At 28.6% G+C, this 14,748-nt stretch overlaps 1 protein-coding gene across 1 annotated transcript; it reads left to right on the forward strand.

Annotated features, from left to right (window-relative positions):
• Positions 1-2,106: 2,106 nt before the first annotated feature.
• Positions 2,107-9,650, forward strand: LOC107443490 (stubarista 40S ribosomal protein SA; the record flags this gene model as incomplete). Its single annotated transcript, XM_021148807.3, is given in 5 exon segments — positions 2,107-2,272; positions 5,853-6,217; positions 6,292-6,420; positions 7,459-7,572; positions 9,446-9,650. Coding segments are annotated over 5 exon segments (909 nt in total). The 3' UTR covers positions 9,614-9,650.
• Between the last annotated feature and the right edge of the window lie 5,098 nt (positions 9,651-14,748).

The following is a 14,748-nucleotide window of genomic DNA, read 5'->3' on the forward strand; positions in this document are numbered from 1 at the left end:
TACATAGATTTATATGGGTAAGGAAAAATAGCTATCACACCCCCTTGTTGCACTTGTCTTTGAAAGTTTGCAGTTACTTCAACTATCATTAAACCATAATTATTATTAATCATTTTAATTATTAAATCATAACTACAGACACTTAAAAACATACATTTATTATTTTATTAATATATGCGTGCATTAATCAATCTAAGCTAATTATCTCATTAACTCGATCTATATATGTTAATTTATTAATAAAAATTAGTAATTAATGTGATTGCTTTGGTACTTTTAGTTTAAAAAAAATTGACAATGTTTATTAATGGAACGTGTAAGGCCCATAGAAAGAAATTATTGCCTTTTTAGAATAGTATTGCTCTTTTTTTTAAACTTTTGCACCCTGCCCTTTTTTCTGCCTAGAATGAGCTCTGAATCCTAATAGGTTTTTTGTCACTTTAAAACATGTATATTTATTAAAAGTGTCTTGCTGAAATGGGAATATTTCAAACTTGCTGTTTATTTTTAAAAAATTATGTAGATATTTGCCCAGGTGAGGGTACAGGTTATGCCTTTTGTGTTAGTCCTCTTCTGTGATGTTTTTTTTTTTTTTAGTTTTTCGTGAGCCACTGTCCTGAAGTTTCCAAGACTTGGCAATTATTTTGCTGCAGATCATGATACGGAAATCTCCCTCTCATTTTCCATTCCATATTGCTGATAGCAAAAAGCACAATATTTTACATCATCATTATTTTCTATTGCAACAAAAAACATTAATTTGAAGAAAAAAAGAAAGCTTTCTGATTTAAATTGCAAGGAGAAAAAATGAAACTTCTCACCATTTTTTAAGCATATAAATTTTTTGCCTTATTCATAATTAAAAATATTGTTGTGCTATTATTTAAAGAATCTATCATCTAAAGAATCAATCTTCCTCCTCTCACCTTGCCCTATTTTCACGAGGAGAGAAAATGATACTGCTCAATCGAAGAGCCGCAACTTTTCACCTGGACGACACAGGTTATGAGACCCCACAAGCCGAAATGATACGATGTTTCTTCCCCACTGAAAATTTCTTTCATTTTCTTATAAAAAGTTAAATAAATATCCTTGTAGATGGTTATCATAGATTATTTAATTATTTCTATTTCATTGAAAATATTCTAAAAACAGTTTACAGTGATGAAACTTAGTTATTAGGGTACCTTTCATTTAAGCAGACAATTTTGTAGGTTCCAAGAGTGCATGTAACCAAGGTTTCACAGTTTTCATTTTCAGGGATCTGTCGAGACATTTTGTGAAATTGTGAAAAAACTATTCATAGTTTGTGAATATTGAATAAGCCAGGGAACTGCTTTTGTGAATCTGTGCAAATAGGGTCCTGTTGCAAAAATTGCTAAAAACCTTTTCAAGAAGTTTTTAAATTGTAAATAGATATAAGATTCTGCTCAACAATTGCTGCTACTGAATTAGAGATTTAGCCTAAACTGCCGAACGCAGAATATTCATTTCAGTTGAATAATGGAAACAAAATCACTCACATTTTTATTAATTTCATTTGACATATTTGAAATAGCATAACTTAGTAATGTATCACTTTTAATGTGTTACGCATTAAGTAAACTTAAACGACTCTTTAATTTATAATATTTTATTTTAAAAATTGCCAGAAATAAATATCTATGTACATAATATTAATTAATTTATTAATAATTATATTAATTAATTTATGAATAAATATAAATTAATCCATTATTTATTTGCAAAATACATATATATGATTTAATATGAATGTGCACATGATGTTTGTAAAAGTAGAAATATTTTCTTAAAATACTACATCTAGAATTTGAACTTAGGGAAACTTAGTTTGTCTGGAACCGTCTTACTCCCCCCCCCCTCGGGAAGGGTTTACTATTATTAAACTAATAATGAAGATAAACAAATTTGTGAAGGATTAGATTAAAAGAAAATGTGAAGGGTCGGTGAACGGACCCAAATTTCTTCTAACAGACTCCTGATTTTTTATATTACCCTCTTACAGTGTTGTAATTATTATTAAAAATTAAGATATACATTTATGTGCTGTCGTAAGATAATTAAAAGCAACACATTTCATTACAGGTTAGCCATCGTTACTCTTAAAGGCTAATAAAAATGTCGGGAGGAATACCATCCTTAGCATTAAAAGATGAAGATGTGACCAAATTTTTGGCATCTTCAACTCACATAGGAAATGAAAACTTAGATTTTCAAATGGAACAATATGTTTTTAAAAGGAGATCAGATGGTAAGTAGTTGACAGTTATCATCAAAAAATATATATCTGAACAGTACATTTCAAACTGTTATCAGCCACATTAAAAATAGTTTTATCGTCATAATGCCTGCAGATGTATGATTAAAACTTTTTTTTAAATGAATTCAATTCAGAAGTGTCATTAACAAGAAACAGTCTAATGTACAAATAAAGATTAATTTGTTGCATCATGCCTTTAACTTAATTGTAATTGTAGGTTGACGAATGTCTCTATATGGATAAATTAAACTGAAGCATTTATTAACTAAGAGCGGATAAGGTTTTCATGTGTAATTTTTTTAGTTTTTCAAAAGTAAAAGGTCATTATGTAAACCTTGAAAAACAAGGTTTTGTGTCTTTCTCAACTGCTGGTATGTTAACACTATCCACAAGTTTTCAATTACCATGCTCTTATATCCTGAAGATTATAACAGATCGTACCTTGCCTTCACTTTCATTAAATCTGAATTTTAAAAAAGTATGAACTAAAATAAAAAAATTATTGTAAACATTAAAATATGAGAAGTATGTGTGTGTAATTGAACAACGATGGCTCAATGGATAAGGTGCTAAACTATCATTGTTTCAAGCCTTGGTGTAACAGCTTGTAACCCACCTAGCTTCACCTTCTACATACAAAAACAAATCTCATTTGTTTCATATTTACTTGTGTATGTTACATGTGGTTACAAAATTGGTTTTGCTTCGTTGTTTGAATTAGAATTAATATAAATTTAATCACTATAAATAGGTTTAGGCACAAAATGGTTTTCATTGTAAAATATATGAATGATCAGAAACTAGTTGGTCAAAAACTTGTTTTAGTAACATATTTTTGTTTGCGTAAAAATATCAACAATCCAAATCACAGACCTTACCAATTTGTGATAAAACAATGATATATTTAAATGGTCATTTCATTTCACACGTTATTAAACTTACCTGATAAGTAATTGAATATATATCTGCATAGATCAATGTTAATACTTTAAAATAATTCATTTAAATATATATGATAGCAAATCATGCACTTGTCATATGTATTTACATGTTAACAAAGTTACATATAAATATAAAAATTTAAATTCTCATTATGTCATTATCATTAACAAATTTATCAATTCTGGTTTGCTTTATAAACTATAAAGTAAATAGCTTATGGTAGGGGTGCACAACCTTTTTGAGTGAAGGGCCACTTGCACAGCGGGTTGGCTAACGAAGGGCCGCACATGTATTTAGACATGTTAATGACAAATGTAGTAATGTTTATNTTTCTAAAATAACATCCAATGATGGATGTTTCAAGAAGTACAGTAGAATAGCAAAAATCATGGTAGCTATATTAAGCATACCTCACAGTAATGCAGAATGTGAAAGGGTATTTAGCATAGTAAAAAAAAATAGAACACAGTTCAGAAATTCTTTGTCTGATAAATCTCTAGAGGACATTCTGATTGCCAAAACCACGCAAACTGGATGTTGTTATGAGCAGACCTTCGATAAAGGATTCTTAAAAGCAGCTAAGTCTGCTACATATGAACATTTAAAGCAATAATTGTTTTTAATTAAGTCTATTTAATTTTTTTCCTTTTTGTATTAATCTAGAAATTTAATTTTTAAATTGTGATTAAGTGTAAATATGTGTTTAAACAATTGTATAATAAAATACTCAAGATTTAAAAAATGTTTTTGTTATTGTTTTCACAATGAATTTTTAAAAAAAAATAATTTATTCAAAATTGACAAGTGTATTTAGTAACAGATCTTAATTTTGTGTAAAAAGGTCCTATAATAACACTCTGTATAACACTATGTCGAGTAAAACACTAACTCAGAATTGTAAGGTCATGCAGATTACAATGTTGGCAGGTCTGCATTTATTAAAAAGCAGATAAGGTTTTCATTTGAAAATTTTTTTTGGTGAAACTATATATATATTATTTTTTTTTCAATAGTAAAAGGTCATACAAACCTTGAAACACAAGGTTTTGTGTCTTCTCAACTGCTGATGCGTTAACACTATCCACAATTTTTCAATTACCATTCTCTTATATCCTGATGATTATAACAGATCGTACCTCTCCTTAGTTTATATTAAATATGAATTTTTAAAAAAGTACGAACTAAAATGTATAAAAATATTTTAAACATTTAAATATGAGAAGTATGTGTGTGTAATCAATGAACAACAATGGCTCAATGGATAAGGTGCTAAACTCATTGTGTTTCATGCATTAGTGTAACAGTTTGAAACCTACCTAGCTTCACCTTCTACATTAAAAAACAAACCTCATTTGTTTCATATTTACTTGTGTATGTTACATGTGATTGCAAATTTGATTTTGCTTCATTTTTTGAGCAGCAAAATTAATGTTTAAATTAGAATTAATAAAAATTTAATCATCATAAATAAGTTTAGGCACAAAATGGTTTTTATTGTAAAATATGTGAATGATCAGAAACTAATTGGTCAAAAAATTGTTTTAAATAACACATTTTTGTCTGTGTAAAAGTAAAAATTACCAAATATACCAATTTGTGATAAAATATTGATATATTTGGATGGTCATTTCATTTCACACATTATTAAACTTACCTGATAAGTAGTCGAATATATATCTGCTACAGAGAAATGTTAATACTATAAAATAATTTATTTAGGAGCAAATCATGCACTTGTCTTATGTATTTATATGTTAACAAAGTTACATATTAAGATCCTTAAAAATTCAAATTCTCATTAAATCATTATTGTTATCAAATTTATCAATTCTGGTTTGATTTATGGATTATAAAGTAAATTCCTATAAATAGTATATCCGTCTTCTATTCTACATAAATATATCAAGAAATTTTTATTTTTTGGTTTGTTTGTAGATTAATAATATAAAGATGTAATTTGAAAACATAATGTTTTAAAGGACTTTAATAAAACCATGTCTGCGGGCTAAATGCGTTAAATTTATAAAAAAAATATAAATTAGAAAACTCCTGTGCCATTTAATCTAACTCCAATTTTTAGAAATTTAAAACTTTTTGTTTTANAAAAAAAAAAAAAAAAAAAAAAAAAAAACTAGCTCTTGTAGAATTAACCTATTGTATTACATCTGAGACACCTTATTTTTTATTATTTAAAGAAATACTGGAAAATCAAAGTATCAATGCTACTTAAAATTACTTATTATTTTGGAACTGTGTTTTTCGACTAAAGTTATATCTGTTTAATGGGTAAACTATCCTTCGTAAGTGGTGCAATTCCCTTAAATGTAATTTTGCTAATATACTTCTTGCTACAGCAATATTTGTGAAAATCAATTTAATTTTTATATTGGTGATTTAAATCTACAATCTATCTTTTACGTAGTTTTTTTATAGAATAATTTTAAAAGAAATCTTGCATCAGCAACTCTTTATTTTATTAATCTTTTTTCCTTTCATGTCTTGCTCTTTTTTTTCCCCAACCTCCTGCAATGTCTCAATACTTGGTAATATGTGTTTTTTGTTCATGCTGTGTTCTATATTTAACCACATTCTTTTTAATTTTCTGTACTATATTTAATTATTTATTTAGGTATCTATTTGATCAACTTGAAGAAGACCTGGGAGAAACTTTTACTTGCTGCCAGAGCTATTGTAGCTATTGAAAACCCAGCTGACGTTTGTGTTATCTCTGCCAGACCATTTGGACAAAGAGCAGTTCTCAAATTCGCTGCAGCCACTGGCGCCACTCCTATTGCTGGTCGATTCACCCCTGGAACATTCACTAATCAAATCCAAGCAGAGTTTTGTGAGCCTAGACTTTTAGTTGTCACAGACCCGCGTATTGACCACCAACCATTAACTGAAGCTTCTTACGTCAATATTCCAGTAATCGCTTTTTGCAACACCGATTCTCCTCTAAGATACGTAGATGTTGCTATTCCATGCAACAACAAGGTGAGTCTGTTTGTTTAGTTAACTCTTTTGCTTCATGTAGTTGAGAAAGAAATAACTGACATGTTTGTTTCTAGGGTGCACATTCTATTGGATTAATGTGGTGGATGCTAGCAAGAGAAGTTCTTAGAATGAGAGGCACCATCAGTCGTGAATTGAAATGGGATGTTATGGTTGATCTTTATTTCTATAGAGATCCTGAAGATGTAAGTTTTTGAGTAAAATTTCATTTGTATTAGACTAAACATATTACGATTAAAAATATTTATCTTCAAAGATTTGTTTTAAGTTAATATTTCAGGGCTCCCATGGTCCTTAAAAGCTGCTTAATTTTTATTTTGGAAAATAAAAGTTCTTAATTTTGGTACAAGGTTTTTAAAAGTCCTTAATTTTTCAACATAATTATAGTTGATAGGAACATTTTTTCAGTTCAATTTTTTAAAACAAAAAGTCGTTCTTTTATCACCTTGATAGACTGCATGGAGGGTAAAACATTTTAGAGAGACTAAAAGGAATGTCTACAGACAAGGGAAGAAAGCATGTCCTTTCATTAATATACTGGTTCTTTCATCAATATATTCTGTCTTGTCTAGAATGAGAAACGGTCATACTATTTTTAAAGTCCTTAATTTTTGCTTTGTAAAAAGAATGGGAACCCTGTATTAGTAGTTGAGGGTTAACAAGATACCAGATATGCCAACTGCTTCATATTTGACAAATTATTTTAAAAAACTGTAGAGAACTACAATATAAAATTTCCTATTATAGATGAAAATCAATCTGTTAATTTTGCCAATTTTTAGAAGGTTAAACAAGACTTAATCGTAAGAAACTGTTTTGTTATATAAGTCTGAATTATTTAGAAGTAATGGCGATTGAAAGCACTATAAATCGAATTTACTATACTAAGAATTATATATCAAAGACTACCACTCGTAAATATTTACCCGCTGTTCGAAGTAAGTTGGCATCTCTGAAAGAATGATCAAAAGCAAAGAAATAATTGATAGAAATTAAATATATTAATAAATTGTAATTGGTGGAGTAAGTAATTTACTTTTCGTATTTGTCTGGTTAAAGAACAAGATTCTTTCATTATATTTCTATTAAAGTTAAGATAGTTTATGTAACTCAATTTTAAAGAAGTTCTCATTTTATGGTAAATAAGTTTCATTTAAATATTTGTTTGAAGCACTTTCAAGATTACATTTTGCTCACTTTAATTTTATTACAATTTTATCTAGGCTGAAAAAGAAGAGCAAGCTGCTGTTCAAGCTGATAGACCTGTTAAAGAAGCTGCTGATATACAGTCTGAACCTTGGGGTGGAGAAGCTGTAGCTGCACCAGAAGTTACTGACGTAAGTGTAAATTTAGATAGTAGAATTTGTTTAACTTTTCTTTGCTTTATTTGACTCACTTACTTCATAACTTGGTCGAATTTTGTTTTTTTTATCTTCCTTTATTGTAAAATATCTGCCCCTAGTTGTAAGTTGATACTTTTTCCAAACTTTTTAATTTTCTGTAAGAATGTATTAAGATTCTGATCGTAGTACAAACTATATAAAATTTTTATTACTTAGTGAAGGTTGAACTTCATGTTAGCTTTGTCTGTATTAAATAGCCTTTTAAAATTAAACATGTTTTTAAGTTTTTCTTTGTTCTCTTTCCTTTGTTACATGAAAACAATGTGATTCATAATTTGTCTTTCTATCTTTTTTTGTTATATAATTATCTTAAATGGCACCAGCTCCTTGGTAATTAAGTCACCATGCAGAATATATAGAAAAGTACATTTGGTGGTCATGAATGCACATCACTTGTTCAAGGATTGTCTAAAACAAACGATTGCAGGATTATAATTTTTAAAATCAGAGCTTTTAAAGGCTGAAAACCTTTATCTAGATAATTTTTTTATTAAACTTGTGCAGAGAAAAAGAATTATAAATATATTACAAAAGAATTATATAGCTAAAATCAATTTCAATGTAGTGCAAACGTTCGTGTACATATAATATATTTAAAAGAGAGGGGAAAAAACACTAATCAAACCATGTGAAAATCTAACAATAAAATCCTGGATTTATTATTAAATCCTTGTGAGTGGTGTCGATAAGCAATTACTCATGCATGCGTTATAATACTATTGAAAAAATCTAGCAAACACTATGGGCAAAACAATTTATCCGACTACATGAATTAATGAGGGTCTCGCATTATAAGTAATTACACAAATGCATGATTCATGTATTATATTAGATATTTCTAGATTTCAAAGCATGGGGATCCATATCATTAACTGCTAGATAAACATTAACAAAGAACCATGTATATTCATGGTATAAAATACCACATATTTGAATTGCGAGATTCCAAATTCCCGCTTTGTAATATTCTATTTGACGTGTCTCCAGGCCTTCATAGCCCTTTTGAAAACAGAGTTTTAAAGGCTGTAGGTTACTTAGTTTTTGTCGGATGAGTATTCTAATTTGTAACTAATTTATGAATTAACAACTGAGTGTCTTTTGGTTCTGACCTCATTCTGGGAAGCTGTTAGTGTTCCAGATTACTTAGACATAAAATATGTAAACTGCTGACCACAAAATAGTTAAATATTCTCTTCATGATCAGGGCTTCTTTCAGAAGAGACTGTAGAATGAAAATATGATCTTTTAGATCAATATTAGTTTTATACAAAATTTTAAAATCTATCTAACCCATTATAATAATATATATCCTTATTTTTCTAAATAAATGTGTGTCCTTTTATCTTGATAAAATTATGTAATTGTATTCTATTCAATGTGTGGCATATGCTGTTTTTTTATTAATGAATGCTTAGATAATTAATTATTTCACTGTTTACATGTCTAATTCTGAATACTATTGCTAATATTTTCTTTAAGATAATTTTTCCCTTTAAGATAAGATACTTTAGATATTGGTTAATTTTAATTAAATTTTTTTTTAAATATACTTGTATATTACGTACTTTTTTTATACTTATATATTATGTACTTTTTTTATACTTATAAATTATGTACCTTTTTAGTGATTTCAGATGTTTTTTTTTTTTTTTAAATCAAGCATAATGCAATAATTTGTTTTAAAAAAGTTATTTAACTATAAAATAACTTATTTCTTTATGAATTACAAATTTAACTGATTCAAAATTTTTCTGTTGCTAAATTAATTCCATTATTTAAATGCATCTGAAATATATTTTTCTTGCAGTGGTCTGCTGAACCACCACAAGTTACAGCATTTGACAACACTGAGGACTGGTCTGCTTCTGCTGGAGATTGGACATCTGCAGCCGCTATTCCACCAGCAGCTGCTCCAATCCAACCTGCACCAACTTCTGATTGGTCTGCTTCTACTGACACTACTGCATGGCAGTAAAATGTTTCTTGAAGACTAATAAAAAAAAAAGATGTGATTTGGTGTTCTCTTTTTTGTTCTGTTACTACATTTTAAAATCAAGTGTGGTTTTCCATTTTCTGTGTATGTAGCAAGAGTTGAGTCAGTACTAAAAAAATTTTGAATTGTGGTAGTAGTAGCATTTAAGTCCAATAAGTACTGATATTTTGAAACTACTAATTGAATTTTGTTATAAAAATGTCTTTTAGAACTTATATAACATGCTTTTTCCCAAAGCAGAAGGTGTTAAACTGAGATAAAGGTTGCAGGATTGTTCTAAGTACTTGCAGAAAAGTGTTATGCTTATTTCAATGTAAATGCATTTGCACACAGGTTTTTTTCTTTTCTTTTTCAATTACGATTACTGTTGCAGGGTAAAATAAAGTTCTCTTAAAATTGCCTTTTGCGAGCTATTTATCGTTTCATAGCAGAGAGGTTGCAGATTTTTAATGTTCTTAACAAAATATCCTGGCTTTTGCAAACACTCAAGGGCTTCAGCTGTGGACCTTTTTGTCTATTTTTAGCATTTTGTTCCTTATGTGACTACATCGGTTTTATTTAAAAAATTTCTCTAGATTTCAAGATTTCTCCCTATAACAACTATGTCCTTATATTTTACTCACTCGCCCCGTTTAAAAATAAAATATTGACTATTCTAATGAAATGAGCCATGAGATTATTTCTGCTGTTACAGCTACAGTGTGACACAAAGCAATCGATGCTATGAGATTCTAACATATATTTATTATGAAAGTCTATCTGATCAAATTTGTACAGACTAACTCACTTCCTATTCCATCTGAACAGGAAAAAAAAAACTTCAAGTAAGTGAAAGAGGGGGAAGTAGTGCCCCATCGAAATAAAGCCACTTCTTGCAGCCAAAATATCCATATTTCCAATCAACTAACTTAAAATGGGTGATATTACATACCAAGCCCAAGAGGAAGATAGTATTAATATTGTGTCAAATTTCAATTATGGCTGTCTAATATTCTATTGCAGATAGAAATCTTTTTTTCTTTCTTCTATATTAAGTCTTACTGAGGATAGTTTTCTTGGAGGTTGCTGGAAATGGCAGGTCATTCATGCCAGGCACTCTATTATCCCCCCCCCCCCNCCCCCCCCCCCCGTAAAAAGAACCGCCACAAGAGTTTAGTGTAAATGAGAGCATTCTCTTGTTGGAAAAACAGACATAGGTGCGAGTAAATGAACTTGAATTTTTGGTTATCAGCCTGTGAGAAAGGCATGTTCAATTTACCATTATAACTGAACCCTTGCCACAACATTAATGAGCCTCTGCATTGCTTTCCATGTGGAAATTGTCTCGTGACTTTTTTTTATACATCTTATTTGAAAGCATAGGCCCTTCGAAATGAAATTGCTTGTCTGAAGATCTTTCGAAATCGATGGCGATATATCAACTGCAAGATATCCCATTTATTTTCAATATCTGATTTAATGCATGCACTATAAAGCAAATTTGCAAACAATTTATTGAGAGCGATATTGTTAAAATTAAAAAAGATATGTAAAGATAACACATTTTTTTCTAGTAGTTCATCTCCATTTTTTAAAAAATATACTAAAATTTTTTTTTAACCCAGATCTTATATTATTGTGCATTTGTTAATGCTAGACCAACATAAAATTGGGGTTCTGCTGTAAAATGATAAAAACAACAAAAATATTGTCCACCAAATAATCATACTAACAGTTGTATCAACTATATAATGTTACAAATGTTTATTTTCTGTATAATGGTGAATTGTAGTTGAAATCAGACTCAAAAGCTTTATTATCTGCCTAGCCAATTCTTTTTAAATTATTGAAAATAATTTTATTTGATGATTCTTCGTGATTTATTTATGAAAATGTCTTGTATGTTTCAAAGACTTTCAAATAATCTTTTTAAGTTGATGTAATTCAAAGTAATTAAATAACAATGAAAAAAGTGAAACAGTAACCATTAACCAATATAATATTTTATTGCACATTAAAACAAAAAATAAATTTAACCCAAGGTTCATTATAATGAATATACCTAGAGTTTAATACAAGGCAATATCAATGGAATAAAGTTCTGTTGCAGAGATCTGCAACCACATTGTTCTACATGCCTTCAAACTACGTCTGGAGAAATTTTATCCGGAGTTTACAATCACGAATCAGATAAAGAGCGATTCAGGAAATTCTATTCACAAGAGAGTTGGAACAAGCAGCTTGCTGTACAAGATGAATGTGTATGAGAGAAACAATAATAATAAAAACAAAAGAAAACTACATAAAGCAATGTTAAAAAATTGCCATATTTTAATTATGAATAATAGAAATTTTGAATTAAGGGTATTTAAAATTTAGGAAAAAAAAAATGTGTTTCTTAATAAAATAACCAGGATTTACTTTATATGCAAGTTATCCGCGCACCTGGAAAGTCATGAATTTCAGCATTGAACAAAATTTGTCATGATTTTTACTATTTTTTTAAAAAAAAATCTTGGAAAGTCATGGATTTAGGTCTCCAAAAAATCTAATTTTTAAGATGGAATCCCCCCCCCTCGATTTCATCCTGTTCCAAATATCTGAATTCCTAACAAAATAGCACTCAAGTCATATTTTATTAGAATATAAAAAGATCTTACATGTTCTTTAAAAATTATGTTCTTTCAAAAAATGAAAGAAAAAACATTTATAGAAGGAATCTTTTAAACTTTTTCTTCTGTGATTTATGAATTTTAATTATTTATTTATTTTAATTTTATCAATTTAAAATTCTAGTTGTAGCAAACCAGTCATTCGCGAATTTTTTTTAAAATTTGAAATGAGAACAGAAAAATCAGGAGTATTTCTTTCCTTTCTGAGGAACAAGAAAAGTATCTTTAGAATATAATTCTACAAAAAAAAAAAATGTATTTGCTTTTCTCCCCAGCTTTTTTATTGTTTCAACTCTTTCTTTACTCAGTTTTTAAAATCTATAAATATGAAGACAGTTTTGGTTATACCTGTCATTTCGAATAATGTTATTATAATGCTTTTTAAGTTTATTGTTGCGTTTTTGTCGTAGAAAATAGTAACTTCGTTAAGTCATGAAAAATTCTTGGAATTAGTCATGAAAAGCCATGAATTTGAAAATCTAAAATATAGCAGATACCCTGTAGTTAAGAATAATAAAATTTAATGCGAAACTTAAGCTAGTTTGTAAGGAAAAAAAAAAGAAATCCACAAGCTAAATGCTCTTAAAATGAAAAATATATTAAAGATGAATTAAGACAGTATTTGCTAGTTTTTTTCATAGACAACAATCTTAAGTGTTCATATAATTATTTAACTAATATACTGACTATTTTTTTATTAACTATACCACAAAATGTCTAGCAAGTTGTAATATTTAAGCCAGGCCTAAAAAGAGCTAAAATTACAGAAAAGCATTTATTTTAATTAAATGTAGAGACAAACTGTTAAAGAGTCAAAATAGAATATCAGTTAAGTGAAAGAGAATTAAATATTCTAGAATTTTATTTGAATGATACTCTTTTTATCATAAAATAAATAATTATAAATTTAAAATATTTCAATAATTTATTTCAATATTCAATTTTATTTCAATAATACTCTTTTTATTATAAATTTAAAATAAATAATAAAAATATTAAATTTTTTTTCTTCAAAAATTGTGATAAAATAAACTTATGGTAAACTAATAACTGTAATGTGATTGGACAAACATTATAAAAATATATATGAACAGTGCAAAATTATATTTATTGTAAGTTCACTTAATGATAAAAATTGTTCATTTATCCATTAACTTCATCTGGGTGGAAAAGTCTGGTCAAATAGGCAATTTTTTTAGAAAAAAAATTGAATAATTATTTAAATACTTGAGTGAGGTGGTTGACGATTTATTTTAAATAGGAAGGAATATAAAGGAAGGATTATAAAGGAGTTCTTTGCAAACAAAGATTCATGTTGTTGGCCTAGAACAGGGTTCCCCAACCCTATGCCGGGGAGCACCATGGCGCCCGTCGATCTGTCTAGGTGCGCCCGCTGCTTGTGCCCAATGATAAAATATTTCAGTTATCCATATCCCCATAAAATGTTATGCAATTACATACATGAGTACGCTAGCTCAGTAAAGGTAAAGTACTTGATAGATTTCTAGATTTAACTGAAGAGATTAAAAATTATCTTGCAGCCAAAAATCTAAAATTTTTAGATCTAAGAGATCCTCTTTGGCTAACAGATTTGTCTTTCATAACGGAAAAATTAAATAATTAAAACTTGGAGCTGAAGGGAATAGACAAACATATAGCAAGAATGATAGGAGCTATAAACTCGTTCAGAGCTAAGCTAGTTTTGTGGATATCACATATGAAAATGAAGTCTCTTGTGCATTTTCCATACATGATCAATTTGAAAAGCGCTTTCAACAGTTTAATATCATCGAGATATTTGATCATATACTTTGTAAATCATTTTACCAACCAAATAAACGTAACTGTAATAGCAACACACATTTCAGAATTTCTTGAAGTAAGGCGAGAAGTGGAGATAGAAATTTTGGATCTTCAGAATGACATTATCCTCAAAACTATAATATCAGATGAGAAATTCTGGAATATAGTTGTCAGAAATGAATTTCATTCTTAAAAAGAGCAGCATATAAAATAAAGTCGCTTTTTGGTTCCACATATTTGTGTGAATCACTGCTTTCGACGATAAATATCATAAAATCAAAATATAGATCCCGACTTACAGATGAACACCTTGACGATTGCTTGCGAGCAGGAATTTCACCATATTCTCCCAATTATGAAGAGCTGGCCAGTGAAATGCAATGCTAAAGACCACATTGACTGTATTTTATATACTTTATAAATAATTTTTATGCTTCGTATGGTTTGAAAAAGCAATTTAGTAATCATTTATTTTACACAAGAATATTAATACTAATTAAATTCCTAAGTTAAATTAATTTTTAAAATAAAATTTTTTGAGCATTATATGTAGTGTGTATTATTACCTACGTCTATCAACTATAAATTTATCTTAAAAAAATAAATGGTGCCCGCCATTCGACCGATATTCTGGTATTTGCTCTTAGGTACAAAAAGGTTGGG

This window comes from Parasteatoda tepidariorum, chromosome 8, assembly GCF_043381705.1.
Source record: "Parasteatoda tepidariorum isolate YZ-2023 chromosome 8, CAS_Ptep_4.0, whole genome shotgun sequence".
In the NCBI taxonomy this organism is placed as follows: Eukaryota; Metazoa; Arthropoda; class Arachnida; order Araneae; family Theridiidae; genus Parasteatoda; species Parasteatoda tepidariorum.